General features: G+C 38.3%; 1 protein-coding gene across 2 annotated transcripts in view; it reads left to right on the top strand.

The window, feature by feature from the left end:
* The window catches only part of EDIL3 (EGF like repeats and discoidin domains 3), a 267,133-nt gene that overhangs the window by 196,602 nt on the left and 51,551 nt on the right, over window positions 1-18,980 (top strand). For both annotated transcript variants that reach the window (XM_035310845.1, XM_035310844.1), the window contains 3 exons: window positions 11,099-11,254; window positions 12,363-12,507; window positions 18,163-18,347. In XM_035310845.1, coding sequence (XP_035166736.1) covers window positions 11,099-11,254; window positions 12,363-12,507; window positions 18,163-18,347 — 486 coding nt within the window. The remainder of the gene's footprint in view (window positions 1-11,098; window positions 11,255-12,362; window positions 12,508-18,162; window positions 18,348-18,980) is intronic.

Genomic DNA, 18,980 nt, shown 5'->3' with positions numbered 1-18,980 from the left:
CATTCTTACCCTAAATGCACAAAAAAATAAAGTATATAAATTTTTATTTTTATTTAAAAAAAAAGAAAAAAAAAAACTGAAAAATTAGCAGTTTCCACATCAAGAACTTCCAAAGAGCAAGTATACACCAGATGATAGCTATTTGCTAATAAAATGATAAAACCTAAAATACACAGAGGTCTTGCAGAACATTCATTCAAACATCTGTTAGTAAGGGCTCTAAGCAAACTACCATCTGTCAAACCGTTCATTTTGTCAAAGTTCATTTCCTCATTCATGAGTACTGTTGTATCAGCTTCCAAAAATACCTGTCATCATAGATTAAATATTTAATATTACTTAATATGGCTCTCAGCTTAGTATAATGTGGCTAAATGAACTTTATGAAATACGATCTGAGAGTCATCATGTATGGTGATTTGAACCGTATAGAAAGACTTAATCTGGTAAATTAAATGCTGAAAAACATATTTAAGCTCTTCATTTTTTGTCAACAATCCAAAATTTTACTTAGTATTAAAGTATTCCTTGGGGAATATTGACAAGTGGCAGTAAGTACCTGAAAGTCCTTGACAGGAGAGAGCGGAAACTAATAAGGAATGTGCAGTTGAATTCTCTCAAAGCAGCTCCACGTAGGACCTTTGAACTACAGGAATTAGTAAATATCTTCAAATGGTCAAAGTCTGCTGTAAATTCGCTGACTTCAGTCTACTCAATACCAATGTCTGCAAGCTGCAGATCTCCCTCAACACCTATATGTTTAGCATAGTCTAAAAATGCTGTTTATGTTCTCAGACAAGAAAACAAAGGGACTGGAAGCCCATTTCCTAGTCTAATCATCCAGATACTCCCTTGTGTCCCCTATCTTGGTGTCAATTTGATATTATCTTAAATCTCCTAGTTTCGTTCTTCATACACACAAACACCCACACACAGACATATTCAAACAACTTTTGATTGAGGTTTCAGAGATACAAAAGCAGACAGTTCAGAGTTAGCATTCCCATGGCAACAGAAACTTGATGCTGTTATAAACACTATCCATAACACATGCTGTCAGCCTGCGCACCAGCTTTCCTTAATAACTCCTTGTAATATGGCTGAATGACTGAAGGAACATTACTTTTAAATGCATTGTTTTATGTTTCTGTGACACCATCTATTTTGACCCAAGGATTTTTTACATTTACCATCCTGATATTAAAAGTAATCAAAGCAGCAAGTGGAGGCATGGTGAAATGATCATATCTGTGTCTGTCTGGTTCCTTGTGCCAGTAACAACTTGCATGTGGAGGTGCCCCTGCGCCTACATGGTGGCTTGCCAGCTGTAATGGAGCTCTGTGTGGGCATCACAGTCCCCCCGTGGGGACAACAGTGTCTAAAACACTTAGAAGATGCTGTGCTGGTGTGTGATAGTATTTTGTGTCGTAAACATTCACTTTCAAAACCAGCATGCCAAATGATCCTTACTTACAGTCAGGCTTCTGCCAGGTCTGACTTCTAGAAAAGAACTGGTTCAAGTTACTTCAGTACAGCTAAAGTTCAAGAAAAAGTAGAGTTATATATGAATATATTAAGATATATATATACATTTTTTTGCTTGATACAGAGACATGTATATACACTTCCTTGTGTGTCAATGGCCCCAGAGCAGCACATGGGTGCTGAATTCATATGATATGTGACAGAAGTTTCCTCTATGGTGGAAATAGAGTCAAAACTCTGACACAGCCCCAGCTTTACAGACTCATGCAGTCCCTGTCTGCACCTTGGAATTTCCCTGCAATTTTAGAGGTGGTGGAAAAAAGTTATGGTCTTATATAGGCTGTTGGGAATGTAGGAGTTGCCAGCACCGTGATAAGGAATTGGCTGGATGGCTGCATCCAGAGAGAGTCTGTCTGCTGCTCTGCCCTTGTGAGGCCCCCCTTGGACTGCTTCATCTGAGCCTGGTACCCCAGTACAAGAAAGCCTGTTAGATGAGGTCCAGAGGAGGGCCACAAGGATGATTGAGGAGGGCCACAAGGATGAAGGATGAGGCTGGAGCACCTCTCTTATGAAGTCAGGCTGAGTGAGATGGAGATGTTCAGTCTGGAGAAGAGAAGGCTCCACCAGACCTCCTTTTGGCCTTTCAATACTTGCAGAGGGCTTATAAAAAGATGGAGAGCGACTTTTTGCTTGGCAGATATAGGACAAGGGGAATGGTTTTAAACTAAAAGAGGGGAGATTTAGATTACATGTTAGGAGGAAAGTCTTCATTCAGAGGGTGGTGAGGCACTGGAACAGGTTGCCCAGAGAAGCTGTGGTTGCCCCATCCCTGACTGCCCAAGGCCATGTTAGACAAGGCCCTGGGCAACCTGCTTTAGTGGGTGGCATCTCTGCCTATGGCAGGGGGGTTGGAACCAGATGGTCTTTAAGGTCCCTTCCAACCCAAGCCACTCTATGTTTTTATGAAGTCTGAAGCTCTCAATGTTGAGTTTCTTTTCTTGGTCTATTGGAAAGCCAAAAAACATTTTACATTTTATCAAATCTATTTCCTATCAGCTTTTATAGAAGGAGAAAATATTTTAAGGAAAAATGCAGGCCTAATTAACATGATAGGAAAGTCCTTTTTTTTTTTTTTTTTTTTTTTTTTTCCTAGGCATCAGGATGCTTGCTCAAGGGTAACTTTTTATTTATATGTTAACTTCTTTGTTTATTGGTTGTTAATTTCAAGAAATAATGAAAAATGTGAGTTTGTTTGTTGTGATTCAACCAATATTCAGGCAATTTTTTAAGGTTCAGAGGGGATTAATCATTCAAGCCTGTTCATCCTTTTTTGTAATAACATCTGTGGGTGGCAAAATCATGTGGGTGATATAGTCTTTTCAGCAGAAACAAAGCCATCTGCCACCTGTGTGCTTATTAATCTACCTCTTTACTTGTGTCCATCTAAAACCTTGGCCTTTCTCCCTAGACAACCAGTCTCATAGCAACTAACAGATTATTCTCAAAGATGACAATATGTAGGAAGTATTGCTTTCATGTACTCCTATTTTCCCATTTGTATTTCTCCCAAAAATTGTATCGCAAGGTGAACAGAGTCTAACAATTGGTCTAGTTATTATCAGCATTACCAGGTCAGTCGGCAAGTCCTAGTTACAACTGGAATTTCAGCATGCTTTGGGTCTTCTGTAAACTGACAATGAAAAAGGCTCTGGACTAACTAGAAAAGTACTTCCAGGTGTTTGCAGGTGGGAAGAACAAAAAGATGCTATGACCAGCATGATATGCAGCATAAAGCCAGGCCCATTGGAAAAGAAGGTTTTAAGAGGGTATATGATGATTATGAGGATTATATCAAACCAGGAAGAAAAGGGGTAAGAACGTATATTCTGTGATCTGCGTTATGAAAACTGAAATGTTGCATCACAAGTTTTTTAGGAACTGAAAACACCGTTATGTTACCTGCTATGGAAAGCTAGCATGTTCCTTGTAAACTCCTTGCAAAAAATCCAGACAGAGTTTAGGTTTATAGCATCTCCTAAGGCTGGCATAGCCAAGATGACATAGTAAAGCAGGACTGTCCTTTGCATAGCCCATAACAATCATGTCCTGTGAAAGCACTCTTCAGTGAAACTCTTCCCCTTCTCTCTACTCTAGTTATAAACTGCATAAAATAAATAAGATTAAGAAGTGCTCTCCACACATGTTGTTCATACAACATTTGGTATCACTGCTATCACTTCCTGTGTATATTGTGGTGAAATAAATAAGTAGCTTCAGTTCCCTTGTTTGTTAAAATAAGCTGGGAACATGCAAAACCCCCAGCAGAGATACCACATTGCCAGGGCAGCCTTAATCTCCTGCATGTTCTCAGCTGTTCCAGTTTTTGCTTCAGCTTCCATCTTTCAGTGGATGCCTTTAATTTCAGGTTTAGCTTTTTTTTTTTTTTTTTTCCTAACATTTAAAGCTAATGAAGAGATTTTCTTCAACAGACCTGTCATTTTCTAGCACATCTCCTCTGAGTCTTGGCTTGAGGAGATACGGGACCTAGGCAAGGCATGCTGAAGTCCAAAATAGGAATTCTTCCCAGTTGTCCTTGTTGGACTTGAGAGCAGATAATATTTGTTACTGGAGTTTTTACTGCAGCGCAGCTACCAAAGTGCCTTAAAAAAATATTGAAAGGATGCAATAGAAAATACCTCTGATATTTGTCAAAGGCAAGTTAAAGAGTTTTAACTGGATATATTTGCATGGTAATTTTAAGATTGTACCTTCTGAATTTATTTCTGTTCCCTAAAGAAGAGGGTTTTCATGTAGGATTAAAAGAAAAGGGCATGTTTTTTTCTGTGCCCTGAGCCTGTCATCTTACTTCTAAACTCTATGAGCCATCGATCAATTGTATTTTACATGTGGAAATACATCTAGATATTTTCTTTGACAGTTGTTTTTATTTACACATTATTTGACTGGAACTTCCAGAATTATTCTAGACAATTTGGGGAAGTGTTTTTTTTGTTTGTTTGGTGAGCTGGTTGGTTGGTGGTAGGGTTTTGGTTTGGGTGTTGTTGTTTTTTTTTGTTTGCTTGTTTGTTTGTTTTGTTTTCCTTTTGAGATACAAGCATGCCAAAGAAGTGAAGTTAAAGGTATATGAAGGAATTAATAATAGCAATAAACAATTTTAGTGTTTCTTAGCTAACCTTAAATTGCAGGTAGTTAATACCCATTTAATCAGGAATTTGTAAATGAGATGAAATTTTACAGGGCTTCAGATCTCTGAGCAATGTGAGATTGATTATGGACCTCTTTTGAGATGACAGGCTAAACACGCCAGTATTTGAATAATTCATATCATCCTGTTAATGACATTCATAACAACTACCTTTGGGACTAAAATAATGGCTTAATAAGAAGAAGAAACAGACCAAGCAAGTTTTTAGTCTGTCTAATTATGTAAAGTCTCTGAGGCATAAAGTGAAAGTTCTCAACAAAAGCCAAATGAAGTGAGTGCTTTTTGGTAATATTCATAATGTACACTCCTCCATATGAATATTACAGTTTGGTCCAAACAGTCCCTGTATTTATGTTTTCTGTACAAGTGGGTTTTGACCTACATTCTGATTCTTCTACAGACATGGAAATTAAATTAATGGGACAATTTATGCCACTGATTCAGCATTCGTAGCTTGAAACATAAACTGAAGAAAGCAAAGACGTTTTAAATGGTTGGCTTGGACTAAGCTCTAAGTGAGTAGAGGGAAGACTTGAGAGCCATTTGTTGTTACCGTATGGGAAAAGAGTTGGGTGAGGCATATTGAACAACAGGATCAGGAGGGTAAGTTTACAGAGGATTTGGTACGAAAGTTGTCTTTGCTGAATCTGCATCCAGGTCAGTGAAACAAAGAGGATTTGAGATCTGAAATAACAGGGTATTTCATCAATTTGCCTGCAAGGTACAGTCTCACAATCACAACTGGAATTACCTTTTGTAAAGTGACATACAGCAAATGATTGTGTTTGTTCTTCCGGACTATCACAAATTTAAGATAAAACAAGTTGGCTTTTCACCATGTAGCAAGCTCCCATTCCAGAACAGAAGCAACAGCTGGAATGCCAACATGGATAAATCATTGCCTAACCTCATCTGGATGCTAGTTAGGACTCGTATCACTGCTGCTATCCTGACTGCATTAATTCCTTCAGCTAAACCTGGAGAAGCTCTGCTGACAGTGCTGGTTAGGAGAATAACAAAAAGCCACAGACAGGCAAGATATACAAGCACTTTCCACTGAGGCATGGTGATCTCTGCAGCCAGGAATATAACAGGAATTGACCTGCTCTGGCCGTCCTGAACCTCATCACATGCAGAGTCCTGCATCACACTGCAGCCCCTGCTTCAGACATGCCATCTGAGTGAAACAGAAATGTTCATCATGCTCAGGACCCCTTGTTCTTGAAGACTGAGAGGGAATCATAGGAGGGAGCTTTCAGGCTTATTACATTTCACAGTATTGCAGGAATCATCTCAGGTTACTCCTTTCCTGAGTTTATTACAAACATTTCCATTGGCAAGTATCCATGTTTCTCATCAGCATATGCTTCTGTGGGAGCTTTCTATCTAGCTTTATCAGAATCATAACTTAAAAAATAAATAAATTTCAATCTTTCAAAAACCGATGAAATCATCAGGGAAGCATTGCTATAGTAAATCTTTGTATGCCCGTATAGTCCTGATCAACCCTATTTTTACATCAGCAGTCGTGAAGGTTACTGAAAAAAATATGCGCTTTGTGCCAGAAAGGATGGAGAATTATTTATAGTAATGCTATTGTATCTCATAAGTGAACTAGGTAAACATCACAGTTCTTTGTAAATTGCTTTTCTGTTATGAACAAAGCCTCATGAAAAAATACATTTAAAGTTTCAAAGACCCAATGCTTCATGAAGGCTTTAAACTAGTCTTGGAAGCTTGCTGTTAAGGTATACTTCAGGCAAACCTGTTCTGTACTAAATTTTAGTGGTATTATTGCTAACAGTTCAGTAACAAAGGAGAGGATTATGGTTATGTATTCTGGCCAAGAGCATCACATATGGTGTCTTCCTAAAGTCACTTCATCTTCTCATCCCTCTCCTCCACTACTGCATGTAATAATATAGATGAGACAGATGCAACTGATTTTTTTTTTTTTTTTTTGTCAAGTACATAGTTTCTACACACTGAATATGCTAATATTTGATCACAGATTTCAGAGGAATATGAACTTACATTGATGGTGTCCGTAATTTCTCCTGTTCTGTTACATTGACATATTATGAATGTGATTTTTTTTTTCTTCTTCCTATAGTTCTAATGTTTGTTAAGCATGCTGGGAAGGTTTATTTATTTATTTATTTATTTATTTTTATTTTATTTTGTGGAGCTCTTTGGACTATTTATTCAATGGTTTCTTGTTTTTATGGGAAAAAACATGTTGTAGTTATCTCCAGTTTTATGGTCCTCCATTTTCTCACAACTAAAAGTGAAGCTGTAAAAGCAACATGCAGATCTGTAGGTTTGGTTCTGAATCGTCTTTGAAAATAATTGCCTTTGAAATAATTGTCTTTGCAATGTTTTTACTTTGTGCAATCTGTAGAAACTTGTAAATTTGCCTTGTTCATATTGACACCTTCTCCTGGGAAAAAAATATATATATTGTTTTTCATTTGTTTTTCCTTAATGATACGGATTTTTTTGAAGTTAAATTCCAGTTAAATTTTGATTGCCTACATCTTCATCTGTATAGACATCTGAATGATTTAGCATCCCAAAACAGATTTATGTGAGTCATTGCATTCAAAGACATTAGTGCACCCATGAAAATTGTTTAATAGGTAATTACTGCTACAAATCAGTGCTGAGAGCAGGAGGCATAGCAAGTCACTGTTTCCCCTCCTGCAGAAAAAGGCCACGGCTCTGTAAACTGCTGTGATGAGAAAAGTGGTCTAATCATGGAGCTGGGGTGATTGTGGTGGTTAAAAGGAACAAGATTAAATGAAATTTCAGGGGTTGCTGGGAATTTTTTTAACTGATAGAGTGCATTTTGTTCCTCAGCTCTGGGGCATGTGCTACACTCAAGGGAGCACTTCCTGAGTGATTTTCTTTTTACTTAGTTTTGTCTCTATGATGCAGTTTAGGAGGCACCAGGCGACTGGCAGTACACAAGTTCAGCCCTCAGCAATGCGTACAGCACTGAATGTGAGGTACTAGATTTTATCCCTGAGGGCTGTTAAATTGAGTTGGCTGCCAAGCCTGTCCAGTTGCTGAGTTTTTAACTAACTTGCCATACCAGCATAGTGAATTTGCACCATCTATTGTGCAGACAGTGCCTCTTTCCTGTAGAATCAGATTTGGATGGGCTGAAATCAGACTATGGGCTTTCTCTTACAGGCAGTTTTACCTGCATGATTTAGTGCTCATCATTTACTCTAGCAGCAGGAAACTTTTGCATTGGAATGCAAAACCTGTTAGAGGCTGATTCTTTAATTGTGGGTGTAAAGTGGCACCTTGCTCAAGTTTCATCAAATGCTGTGTGCCGTGAGGAAGTACAGCAGTAGGCATCCTTTACTAAGATCTCTCTGCATGTGCACATTGCAGCTGCTGTCCCCAAAGTGTGCTGAGTGAGTGAGATGCTGTCAGTTGCTGTTCCCCGGAGCCAATTGCAGCACCGTGCATGTGGGCTGCCTGCCAACCCTGAATTTGGTACTCTCAGAGTAACCGTAGACGTAAGCCAGACTAGGAGAACTGATGAGGCCTTTCAGCTCTTTCCTCAAACTTCTTGCAAGTACATTCTTCTTCCAAAGTCGTTGTCCTGCACTAGTACCTAAATTAGTGTGGCAAGCCGTTCAAATACCGTGGATCTTTAATCATCCTTGATTTGCCTGGTTGCTCTACGTGATGACACGGAGTCTTTTATAACCAAATAAGATGCTGCCTTTTATAAAACAATATGTTTAACTCCTGTTCTTACCATGTTGATTTTCACCTCTTTGTTTTAAAACACAGTCACCCATGTAATTAGAATATATAACTTCCTATCCTAAATCTGTTTCTGTTGTATCCACAAAGCAGAGCATCCCAAGCTGTTTTTCTTAACAATTGCCACAGAAAAATGCATTTGAAAATGCTTTTAGTGCTACAAGAACTACTTCACATTTCACATTGGGAAGAAACTGTGCTTCCCGCTGAAGTACATTAAGTAAGAAAGATTTCAGCACCAGCTTCATTATAGTCATTGCACAGTTCTAATAGTTTGTGTTTTGCTAGGCTCTGACTTGAGAAATTTAAAACACATAAAGGAACCCAGTCACAAAGGGCCAATTAATTCCTGGTGTATCCATATACCCTGAAAGGAGCTACCACATTTAGCCCCATGACAGTTTTCTATGCAAGAAAGCTGTAGGGATTTGAAAGTGTTTTTCTTCCTCCTTCACCGGAATTTTCCTGCAAACATTGACAGAATTTATAGATCTAACTGCAAAACACAGTGTCCTGTTTTTCTTTCCTAAGTTATTTCAAGCTCAATACTGTTTAAATCCATAGCTCAGTTTATGATTCAGGGTACGATTCCTGATTGAGAAAGCTTCTAAAAGGAAGAAAGCCTCTTGAGGTGCAGTAGTTGATTTGTTGTGTATTAGAGTTGGAGGCTGGGGCATGGAGAGGAGCCATTGTGGTAAGAGACTATACAGTGGTTAAAGCCATAGTTTCATTGGAAATTATTCTTTCCAAGTAACTAGAAAAAATATCTTCTACGTAAATTCTCATCAAAAAAAAAAAAAAAAAAAAAAAAAAAAAAAAAAAACTTTGTTAGATCATTAGATCATTATCTGGGAAAAATAAAAATAAAAACTGAGAGTGAACCTGAAAGAACATTAGATATATGCATAACTAGATCAAAGAAAAGTTATTTGGTATTGGGGTATCTCCCATGGTGTCTTCCTCTTCCCAAACAGTGAAATTTGAAGACATTTCTTGGCTGCATATCTAAAAAGCAAATTGTCAATGACTGTGTTATGTTTGACTGTACTTTCCAATTTGTATTTGGAAGTGGCATCCACTTTACTATTATAAATATAGTAAATATATGACAAACTTTTCTATGTTGCCTGTTTATAAATAATTTTAAATTCCATATACAGAGTGACATCTGCAGAAGAGACTTGGAGAAACCTTTGTGTCTGTCCATTTACTATTCTGTGTTAACTACATTTTGAAATGGTAGCTGATAGTAGTCTCTGAAGCTGTCCTCTTACAAAAATATGAGTGGTGTTTTTGTTGTTGTTTGTTTGCTTGTTTTTTGTTTGTTTTGTTTTGTGTGTGCGTTTTTTTTTTTCACCCTCTTGGAAACAGGGAATGTGGAAGAAAGGTTTTCCAAGACTAAATCTCTTCTAATTAATACCTGTCTAAATTCCTGGTATTAGTCCATTCTCCCCATTGCAACTGCAAATATTTCTGAGTTTTCCTGGTATATATGAGAAGGAGCCTGTAAAAATGTGAACTTGTATAGGCAGTTTCTCTTCTCCCAGGTCTAAACTGATAAAACGACCATTGTTATCCTAAAAGTGTATGAGTGTTTATCCATTACTTATGGTGAGAATGTGATAAAGCTACATTGGCATTTCATTTTTTTCCTCAAGAACAAAAATATCAAAAGCCCAACTATTTCAGACAAATAGCAGAGAAACAGCTACAATACCTCAAAAGCACACCAGTAAAATGCTGTCTTTCCTCACTTTCCCATTTTGTAAGTAATAAGATATTTTAACAGTGATGTTTGATCATGTTACCTTCTTAATAGATACTAGATTACATTTCCAATTGAGACAAAATCTTGAGACCACACCATAAAGAATAAAGGGATTGAAGTGTCTCGTCAGCAGATACCTGATCCATCTCAGGCTCACGATACTCCTGCACTGGGGCTGCCATCCCAAATAGTAAGGAGGGCACTGTGTCAGCCCTGCTAGCTAGGGAGCAGGGATAAGGAATGTTCATATCTCTTGATAGCCATTGATAATTTGTCATTGACTTCTTTGGGATTAACATTTCATCCGTTATCTTCAGATAAATGAATTTTCAGTGAGAATCAAATAAAAGTCTACTTATTTGCTTTAGAGAACATCCATGCATTTTTACTTTCATTAAAAAATGTTAATTTGAGGTTAACTCAGGCTCTTACATAGGATTTGTATGTTGGCCCATAAAAGAACAGAAGATTCAGCCTTCGGTAATTTTAAGCACTGTTGTATTTCTTCTTTAGGAAGGAAATACCTAGCACTACCAGTAAAATGCCATGTACCGGTACTATAGCAGCGATACCCCATATGTAGCAATGTGTGTGAGTGCACGTAAGAATATAAGCACAGTATATGCTTTTTTAAAAAAAAAAAATGTCTGTGTATGTATATGATGAATGAAATATAGAAGTAATTAATACAAGTGTGAAGATAGTAATTTAAATGATACAGCTATGTTTTTTCATTTCTTTGATTAAAAAAAAAAAAAAAAAAAGGAACCAAATTAATCTAGGATCAAAATTATGTCCCTCAGATGGTTAGTGATACTGTTGCACTGTCATTTCAGATAAACCTGCAGAAGAAGATGCGAGTCACTGGAGTTATAACCCAGGGTGCCAAGAGAATTGGAAGTCCAGAATATGTAAAATCTTACAAAATTGCATATAGTAATGATGGGAAGTCGTGGACAATGTACAAAGTAAAAGGCACAAATGAGGATATGGTAAGTTAAGTCATCTGTGTATGACTTACTGTGTATGTCTATGTCTCAAGGTTTAGCTGCCTTCAGAAATATGAAGTATTTCTAGTAGTTAAGCTTAATTACTTGACAGCTTGATATAGGTTGCCTTGTTGTTATGTTTCTTTTTAAAAAATCCAGAAATTTTGACTGTCTTTCTGCTAAGAATGTCTTATTCTTTAATGGATGGTTTTATAAATATTTTGTCCCAAGGCAAAAAAAAATCCTGTTTATTACACTTAACTGATTTTCATTTTAATTAGTTTATCAGTAATTACTCATTACTCCGTTTTCAATTTAGTTTTATTACATTGGCAGATTGCCGTTAACCCTTAAAAGCATAGAACCCATTCATCAATGCTAATCTCTGTGCTGCACAAATGGTATCATCCAGTGAGAAGTACACATTTACGCTTTATAATTACCATTTATTTTTTTGTACAGACTTCTGCATACAAAGCGGCAAAAATCCCTTTGCTGTATAGGTTAGGATAGAACAAAGGCATCTTGCAGTGTTGGACATGTTTTTTTCTTATGCAGGCAGGAGATTAAACTGCTGGGCGAAAGGTGTGTAGTGAGGGAAGAAAGCAAAATACATACAAAGCATATCTAGTTAGAATGAGGAGTAAATAGGGAAATGCTTATAGGTTTAATTCAGCTCCCGCTGAGATCAATAGGAGGGTTATAGTACACTGCAGTGGGACCTAGAGCAGGTTCTTGAAGTAGAGGGGAAGAGTAAATGTCAATCAGTGCAAATAATTGAAGGCTAAATTGAATAGGGGCTATTTAATGCACTAATTAGAAAAGAAGATGTAATTTAGTTCATTAGTAGATCGAGTTCCTAGGAGTGACAAGATAAAGGCCCACAGCACAGGTGGCAAATGCACACTGGTGCAAGACAGGTTTTCAGGTTTTGCTTAAAAACTTATGTTGGGCATTGGAGGAGATAGGACAGCCTCAATCTGCAAAATACCTGCAGAGAAACATGGAGGACAGGTGAGAAGAAAAAAGCAGGTATTTTTGAGGTGGGGTAATCAACTGCACCTTTTGTAGTGCTTCTGGCATGTTTTATTAAGATGTCACTTTGCCATAGGTGTTCCGTGGAAACGTGGACAACAATACCCCATATGCTAACTCCTTCACGCCACCAATAAAGTCACAGTACATCCGGCTGTATCCTCAGGTTTGCAGAAGACATTGCACATTGAGGATGGAACTTCTGGGCTGTGAGTTATCAGGTGGGTTCTCTTCAATCACTGTGTCTCTGAAGCATCAAATACAATCATTAAATCAAAGAATCATAAAAATTCATAAAAGCATAGAACCATAGGAACCAAGGGTTGGAAGGGACCTTAAAGCCCACCCAGTCCCACCCCCTGCCATGGGCAGGGGCCCCTCCCAGCAGCCCAGGCTGCCCCCAGCCCCATCCAGCCTGGCCTTGGGCACTGCCAGGGATGGGGCAGCCACAGCTCCTCTGGAATCCTGGGCCTGGGCCTCACCGCTCTCTGAGTGAAGAATTTCTTACTAACATCTAATCTAAATCTACCCTTTTTCAGTTTAAAGCCATTACCCCTTCTCCTGTCCCTATACTCCCTGACAAAGAGTCCCTCCCCAGCCTTTCTGTAGCTCCCTTTAAGTACTGGAAAGCTGCTGTAGTGCTGCTTAAGCAAGCACCACATTTTTGTGCCTGTGGTCTAAACCACCTCAAAGTGGTTTCACCACCAGGTGAAATGCAGTTGGCAGGCCTGAGTTTATCCTGGCAGAAATCTGTCTCTTTTTCTGTAAGTTACATCAGCAAAAATACTTATCTAAATAATATGAGTGACAGAAGTGGATTGCAATAGGGCAGTAACAAGGGTAGGGTAATGTGGCACCTACTCAGTATTGCATTGTATATCTTTCTGGCACCAAAGCTGACTTGAGTCATTTCTCATGAGGACTGAAAGACCACACTGGTGTGTGTATGACATCCTCAGAGGTACCAGAGTGCTTCGGCTGCCTTTGAAGACCACTCATGCTGGAGGCAGAAGTATTTTGCTGGTCTGCTTTGGACAAGATTTCAGTTTAGATTTGTTCTGTGGGTTTCCAGCAGAAGCAGGGATTGTGTCATGCAGCAAAAAAGTAAATGAACAAGTGGAACCAATATAAACCCCTGTAGTAGCAGAAGTTATAGCTCAAAAATGTAAAGCCTGACCTCTAGCCACTCTCTGCAAGAAACGTTCCCTTAGAAATTCAGTAAAGCATGTAAATTTTTTATCTTTTTCAAGAGATCAACCTTTTACCAGTGGGAGCTCTCCACTGAATTCATTTAAGAAAGATTTTTGTGTGGCTGCCTGCTTACTGTACAAACAATAGTCATCCCATTCACAAATGATATATCAAAACAGCTGGAGTTAAATAATCCTCAGTCCTCTAGTGGCATCAAAACCAGATTCAGAAATGAAAAGTTAATGCATTAATCTCAGTGTAGCCCTTTTCCAATATAGATAGGTTTGAGAGTAAATAGAAAATTCTGTCTAGCTGCTTTAGTCTATTAGATTTTTTTTCATGTCTTCCATTTCTGGAACTGCAATTTAGAGTAAGTCCTTGCCAGAATGACCAGGAATTGTTTTGCTCAAAGAACTGTGAAAGCTACTGAAGTGAATTAATTTCAGTGGTCTCCTAACAGTTTCAAGGTTGTCATTTCTTAGGACCCTGGGCAGCCAAGCCTCAACAGACGCATTTCAATCTTAATGAAAGAGGAGTATAATTATATGTAACGGCAGACTAATGCACTGTAATTCCAGGTGGTCTGTCTTTCTTAGGCAGAAAAACATGTTGAGATGTCTGGCTTCTTTGACAAGTGCTGGTGCTTCAAAGGGAGTCACTACCAAAAGGACTGAGACTATGTTGCAGCACCGGATCATCCAAAAAGTTAATCCTTTCTTAGTACAAATTTCATCAAAATGTTCAATATAATCTACCATATACTCATAAATCCTTTTACTTGAAAGGACTCATGGTCAGATGTTATTGAAAATCATGATCGGTGCTTGTGTAGTTGGCCATCAGTAAATCAGGCATTAATTTACATGGTCTTGTGTTCCTGCCTTGCCTGTGTTTTGCACATCTCTGTGTTGTAAATTCCATCTGTACCACAGAGTATTCATTTATGGGGAGACACAGATTACAGCTACTGTTTATTAGAATGCCTTTATTCATTAAGCTGTTATTAGCATTAGCATCAAACTATCAACAGCAGATAATTTCACACAACGTAGTCACTCACTCATGCAATTCACTCACACGCTCAAACATCTGCATATGGTAGGCACTGCCTTATTGCAGGTGGTCCACTGTTCATGCTGGTGTGTTTTGGTGGCCATGGGCAATTTCAATAAATTCCTAATGTTCTGAGTTTGTCACTTCTTAAAGAGGAAAGTTAGTCCCCAGCACTAAGCAGGGGACACTTGCACATAGCATCTTCTGAGCAGGTAATTTTTTTCTTTCAGTTAGTTGTTTTCTGGTAAATATTTCTCCAAACCAACAATATCTAAAAGCACTTTCACACAAGGAGCCTCTTTAATATTTGCAGTTAATATTAGATCCCCCTCCCCTTTTTCATATTCAGTTGTATCTACTCTGGAGAGGAATCCTATATTCATTAATAGTAAGATTTTTTTTAAAATGTCTTGATTTTCAGAAAATAAAAAATACCACAGTGTTAACATTTTAAACACAGATTTTGTCAGTTCTTCATTAATCCTCATTCAAAATAAGATGCAAGTAGACCTTCACATGCAGAAGCATTTACAGTTTTGCCTCTGCTATGTCAGATATTTAATATTTCTGTTGGAATGTTGAGCTTTTTTGAAAGAAGTTCTGTATGACAGCAACGTATAGGACTCAGAAGACTAAAATATTGTGCCATCAGAAAAGACAACAGAGAATAAGAGCCATGTGGATCCTTTCAATTTTCATACCCTAATCCACACTTTCCCAGTGTTTAGGTTCCTCATTAGTTCATTGCTCCTTTTTCATTGGGGTAGGCCAAATAAGATGTCTCCAAACTTATACCTAGATGAGTGTAAATGTACACAGTCACCAGTTACCAATTATCAGATGCTCCTCTGAGCATAGCCACAAGTGTGTCTACATCAGCTCTCATTGATTTTAACAGGTTGTAGAAAGGGAAGAGGAGGTTTAATCCTTTCAAAGGAACAATATGAAGCAAATTGAAAGAACATACAGTACAGTGGAGATGTCTCAAGGAGTTGTAAGCATTATTACACTTCTGTGACAGATGCGTATCTACAGACATAAAGTTTTGTAGCAGTTTGATGATTCTGTTGTTTGTGCTCTCAATAAAAGCTCACCTCTCAAAAAATAAAAACAAAAACCAGTCATCATATTCCATGCAGAGTGCCATGGGAAGTGACCATGTGTGATCTGCTGCTGTTCTGCCACCCATGTATATCAAGTTTATCTGTTTCAGTTTTCCTTGTTCTCACTTTCTCCACTTATTTGCAACAACCATCTTACTCCTCTTTTGTTTTTCATCTGGAGCAGATTAGAAGGAAGGCAGGTGTGAAATGCCATTAATTCATGCACGCATGCACAGACACACAAGCAGACACATCTGTTGTTTCATAAATCAATAATAACACTCAGAGAAGATAGAACTATTTTGATGGATTGGATCAGCACTGAAAAACAGTTTTGACAACCCATGTTTTTGTGTCAGAGCCTCCTTCAGATTCCTTGGATGAAACATTCCTGCTGACAGTCCTTGTGATCTTGGAGTGATACTTTAGAGTTGAATAATAAGCAAAATCCTTCTCTAAAGCAACAGATGAGTCTCTCTTATTTACACTATCAATTGCTCCCTCCTACTCCCAGGAAAATTGTTTTGTTGTTTTTAAGTAGATAGTTCCCTCAACAGGCAAGGCTTCACATTCTCCATTTTTGCACTGAGAATCAGTTCTGAAAAGGTTTGTTGTTGTTTCCCCCCGCCTCCCCCCGCCCAAAAAAATAGCTCTGTTTTCTGTTTATTTTTAATTGAATATGATACATGCCAGTATTTCAAAGTTTAAATACGGTTGTTACTACATTAAAGAGCATGTTGTTATTACCTGTCTCTGCTAATTTGCTCCTGCTGTTTGAACCCCCCCAGGGGGCCTAGACTTACTTTCCCTTATTTGAATCCCCAGTAATTCTACCTGAACCTGTAGTTAAACCAACTGGAGAAACAGAAAGTAGAATCAGACCAAAAGGTCTTTGCTAGGAATATCAAAGAAACCAAACAATATTCAGATCTTTTAAATGAGGGCGAGCATACTGTGGAGAAGATGAACTTTTAAGAAAAAGAGAGCCAGCTTTGATATCTTGCTTAAATAAAGTGAAAAACAATATGGTAGTTTTGAGTGTTTTTTTTTCAGTGGTCACACTGCTCTGATTTTATCAGGAGACACGAGGTGAGACGGGTCATATAACCGCAGGAAATTTACCAGTGTACTTTAAGAGACCCAGCTGGTGACGTGGCAAATGGTTACCTCGAAGGAACCAGCCCAGTGGCTTGAGGTCCAAACGTCAGGTGGAAAACTTTTGTCTTAGAAAGTCCAGGTCCTGTCACCCACAGTCATCAGAGGGTGATGCACTTCTTGCATCAGCCCTAATGAGGTATGCTAAGTCCTGGGCACATTCTGACCCATTCAGTTAGAGTAAATTAAAATATTATTTGCAGGTTAACTGAGATAAGTCAGCCACAGATCTGAGTAGGATCACCGAATTTACAGAATGACAACTTTGGCACAACTGCACACATGCAGATTTTCAATAGCTGGAGGAAAAAATTAACAAAGCTGCCACTGTTTGTGTTCCCACAAGTATCCATCCATCAATAATTGCTCCACGCAGCCATATGTCCACTCTTCCTGAGCACTTTTCATCCCTCACTCTCAGTCACCTCACTTGTTTTTTTGTTGTTGTTGTTGTTGTTGCTTTCTTTTATTTTGTTTTGCTTTCTTTGCTTTTAAACCTTAAAACCAGGCAGCTCACCTCCCTCCCTCACTTCCAGTACTGTTGTTACATCCAAGGTTGTCTTGCTTGTTGTCAGCTTTCCTCTTCTCTCTTCTGGATCTAGATGTGCTTTGTGTATTCTCACTGTACTGTAGCAGGGCAGAGCAACATAGAGTCACTTATTAAATTGATGTTGTTTCTATTTTTTTTTGCTGTTGTTGTTTCATGGACACCCAAAAGAAGCCTATGTTCAGCAGCAGTCAGAATAACTCAGTTATGTGGGACATCCACCTAGTTTAAGCAAATAAGCCTATAACTCTATTTCTCCTACACAATTCTCTACTAATGTTCTCCCTCCCTTGCAGACCTTATTCTGTAGTCTTCCATTCTGCCAGCATGTGTAGAGGCTTTTTTGTCTGAGTATCAAGTAATTAGAAAGTGTAGAAGGGCTCAGTGCTTGTTAACATTATACGTCAGTAATGGCATTAAGAAAAAATAATGTTTCCTCAGTACACAGGGGCATGGGTTTTGTGGCAAGGCATATAAACATGATAAAAATGAACTGAATAGGGGAAACAATATCAAGCTACTGGACAGGAAAAGAAAACCAAGATAAGAGACAAAAGTAATTTTTTCTGTTTGTTTCCCTTCATAAATTTATGTGAGCATAAAATACTTGAATTCTCTATCTTGTTTTCAATTCTTCTAAGGTAGTGTTGAAATAAAGTGCCTTGAAATGGCTATTTTTCATGTCTTTGTTTGCAGCTTCCCCCAACAATACTCTTGATTAAAGCCCTTTCTTTGAGAATTGCCAGTTTTCTTTTCCATAAGGGAAAAACCTAAACCAGTTACAGAGATAAGTAGGTAGTGTCACAGATCTTATTTTGTTGTTCCAGGTTGCTCTGAACCCCTAGGGATGAAGTCAGGACATATACAGGACTATCAAATTACTGCCTCCAGTGTTTTCCGGACGCTCAACATGGACATGTTTGCTTGGGAGCCCAGGAAAGCTCGGCTGGACAAGCAAGGCAAAGTCAATGCCTGGACCTCTGGACACAATGACCAGTCCCAGTGGCTGCAGGTAAACTTTCACATAAAATTTCACAGGCATTATTCTTTGTGGTGCCAATATGGGGAAGATTTACTGGTTTGTGATTATTTTTTGCTCCCCATTGTGAGTATAACCATCCTGACCATGGCCACGTGCAGATAATGAAGCTATGAAAGGCTGCATGGATCTTCATGCTTTTGGTACCTTAGTTGCACTGCTCCATTGCAGGTCAGATTGTGCAGCATACAGAGCTAGCCAAATGTAGCAAGGTTTCCAGCAACCAGGAATTTTCCTTTGTAAATGAACATAAATAGTGTTTGCAGATCTGTTTCACTGGCTTCTCTACTGTTGAGAAAGGTTTTCTTCACCCTTCTGTCCTTCCAAAGCTCCCTGGAAAAGCATATTTACCTGAGATTTGTGCACATGAAGAAACTTGGCTATAGAAATTATCTTTGTCTAATTGAGAATGCTCAAATATACATTTTGAGACCAGTCTGACGCTACTGAGATTGATTCAGCACATGAACTCATTATAAAGATGCACACAGGAGATGTTTTCTCCCTGAGCGTGATTTATACAAGTCAGTAGTAGGCTAATGTGTAAGATTGCAATAAATCACCATATGGAAGCCTATTTGACCAGTTGCTGACACATTTACATTT

Source organism: Oxyura jamaicensis, chromosome Z (assembly GCF_011077185.1).
Source record: "Oxyura jamaicensis isolate SHBP4307 breed ruddy duck chromosome Z, BPBGC_Ojam_1.0, whole genome shotgun sequence".
Taxonomy (NCBI): Eukaryota; Metazoa; Chordata; class Aves; order Anseriformes; family Anatidae; genus Oxyura; species Oxyura jamaicensis.
The sequence above is the reverse complement of the archived record's forward strand: the minus strand, read 5'-3'. Positions and strand labels throughout refer to the sequence as shown.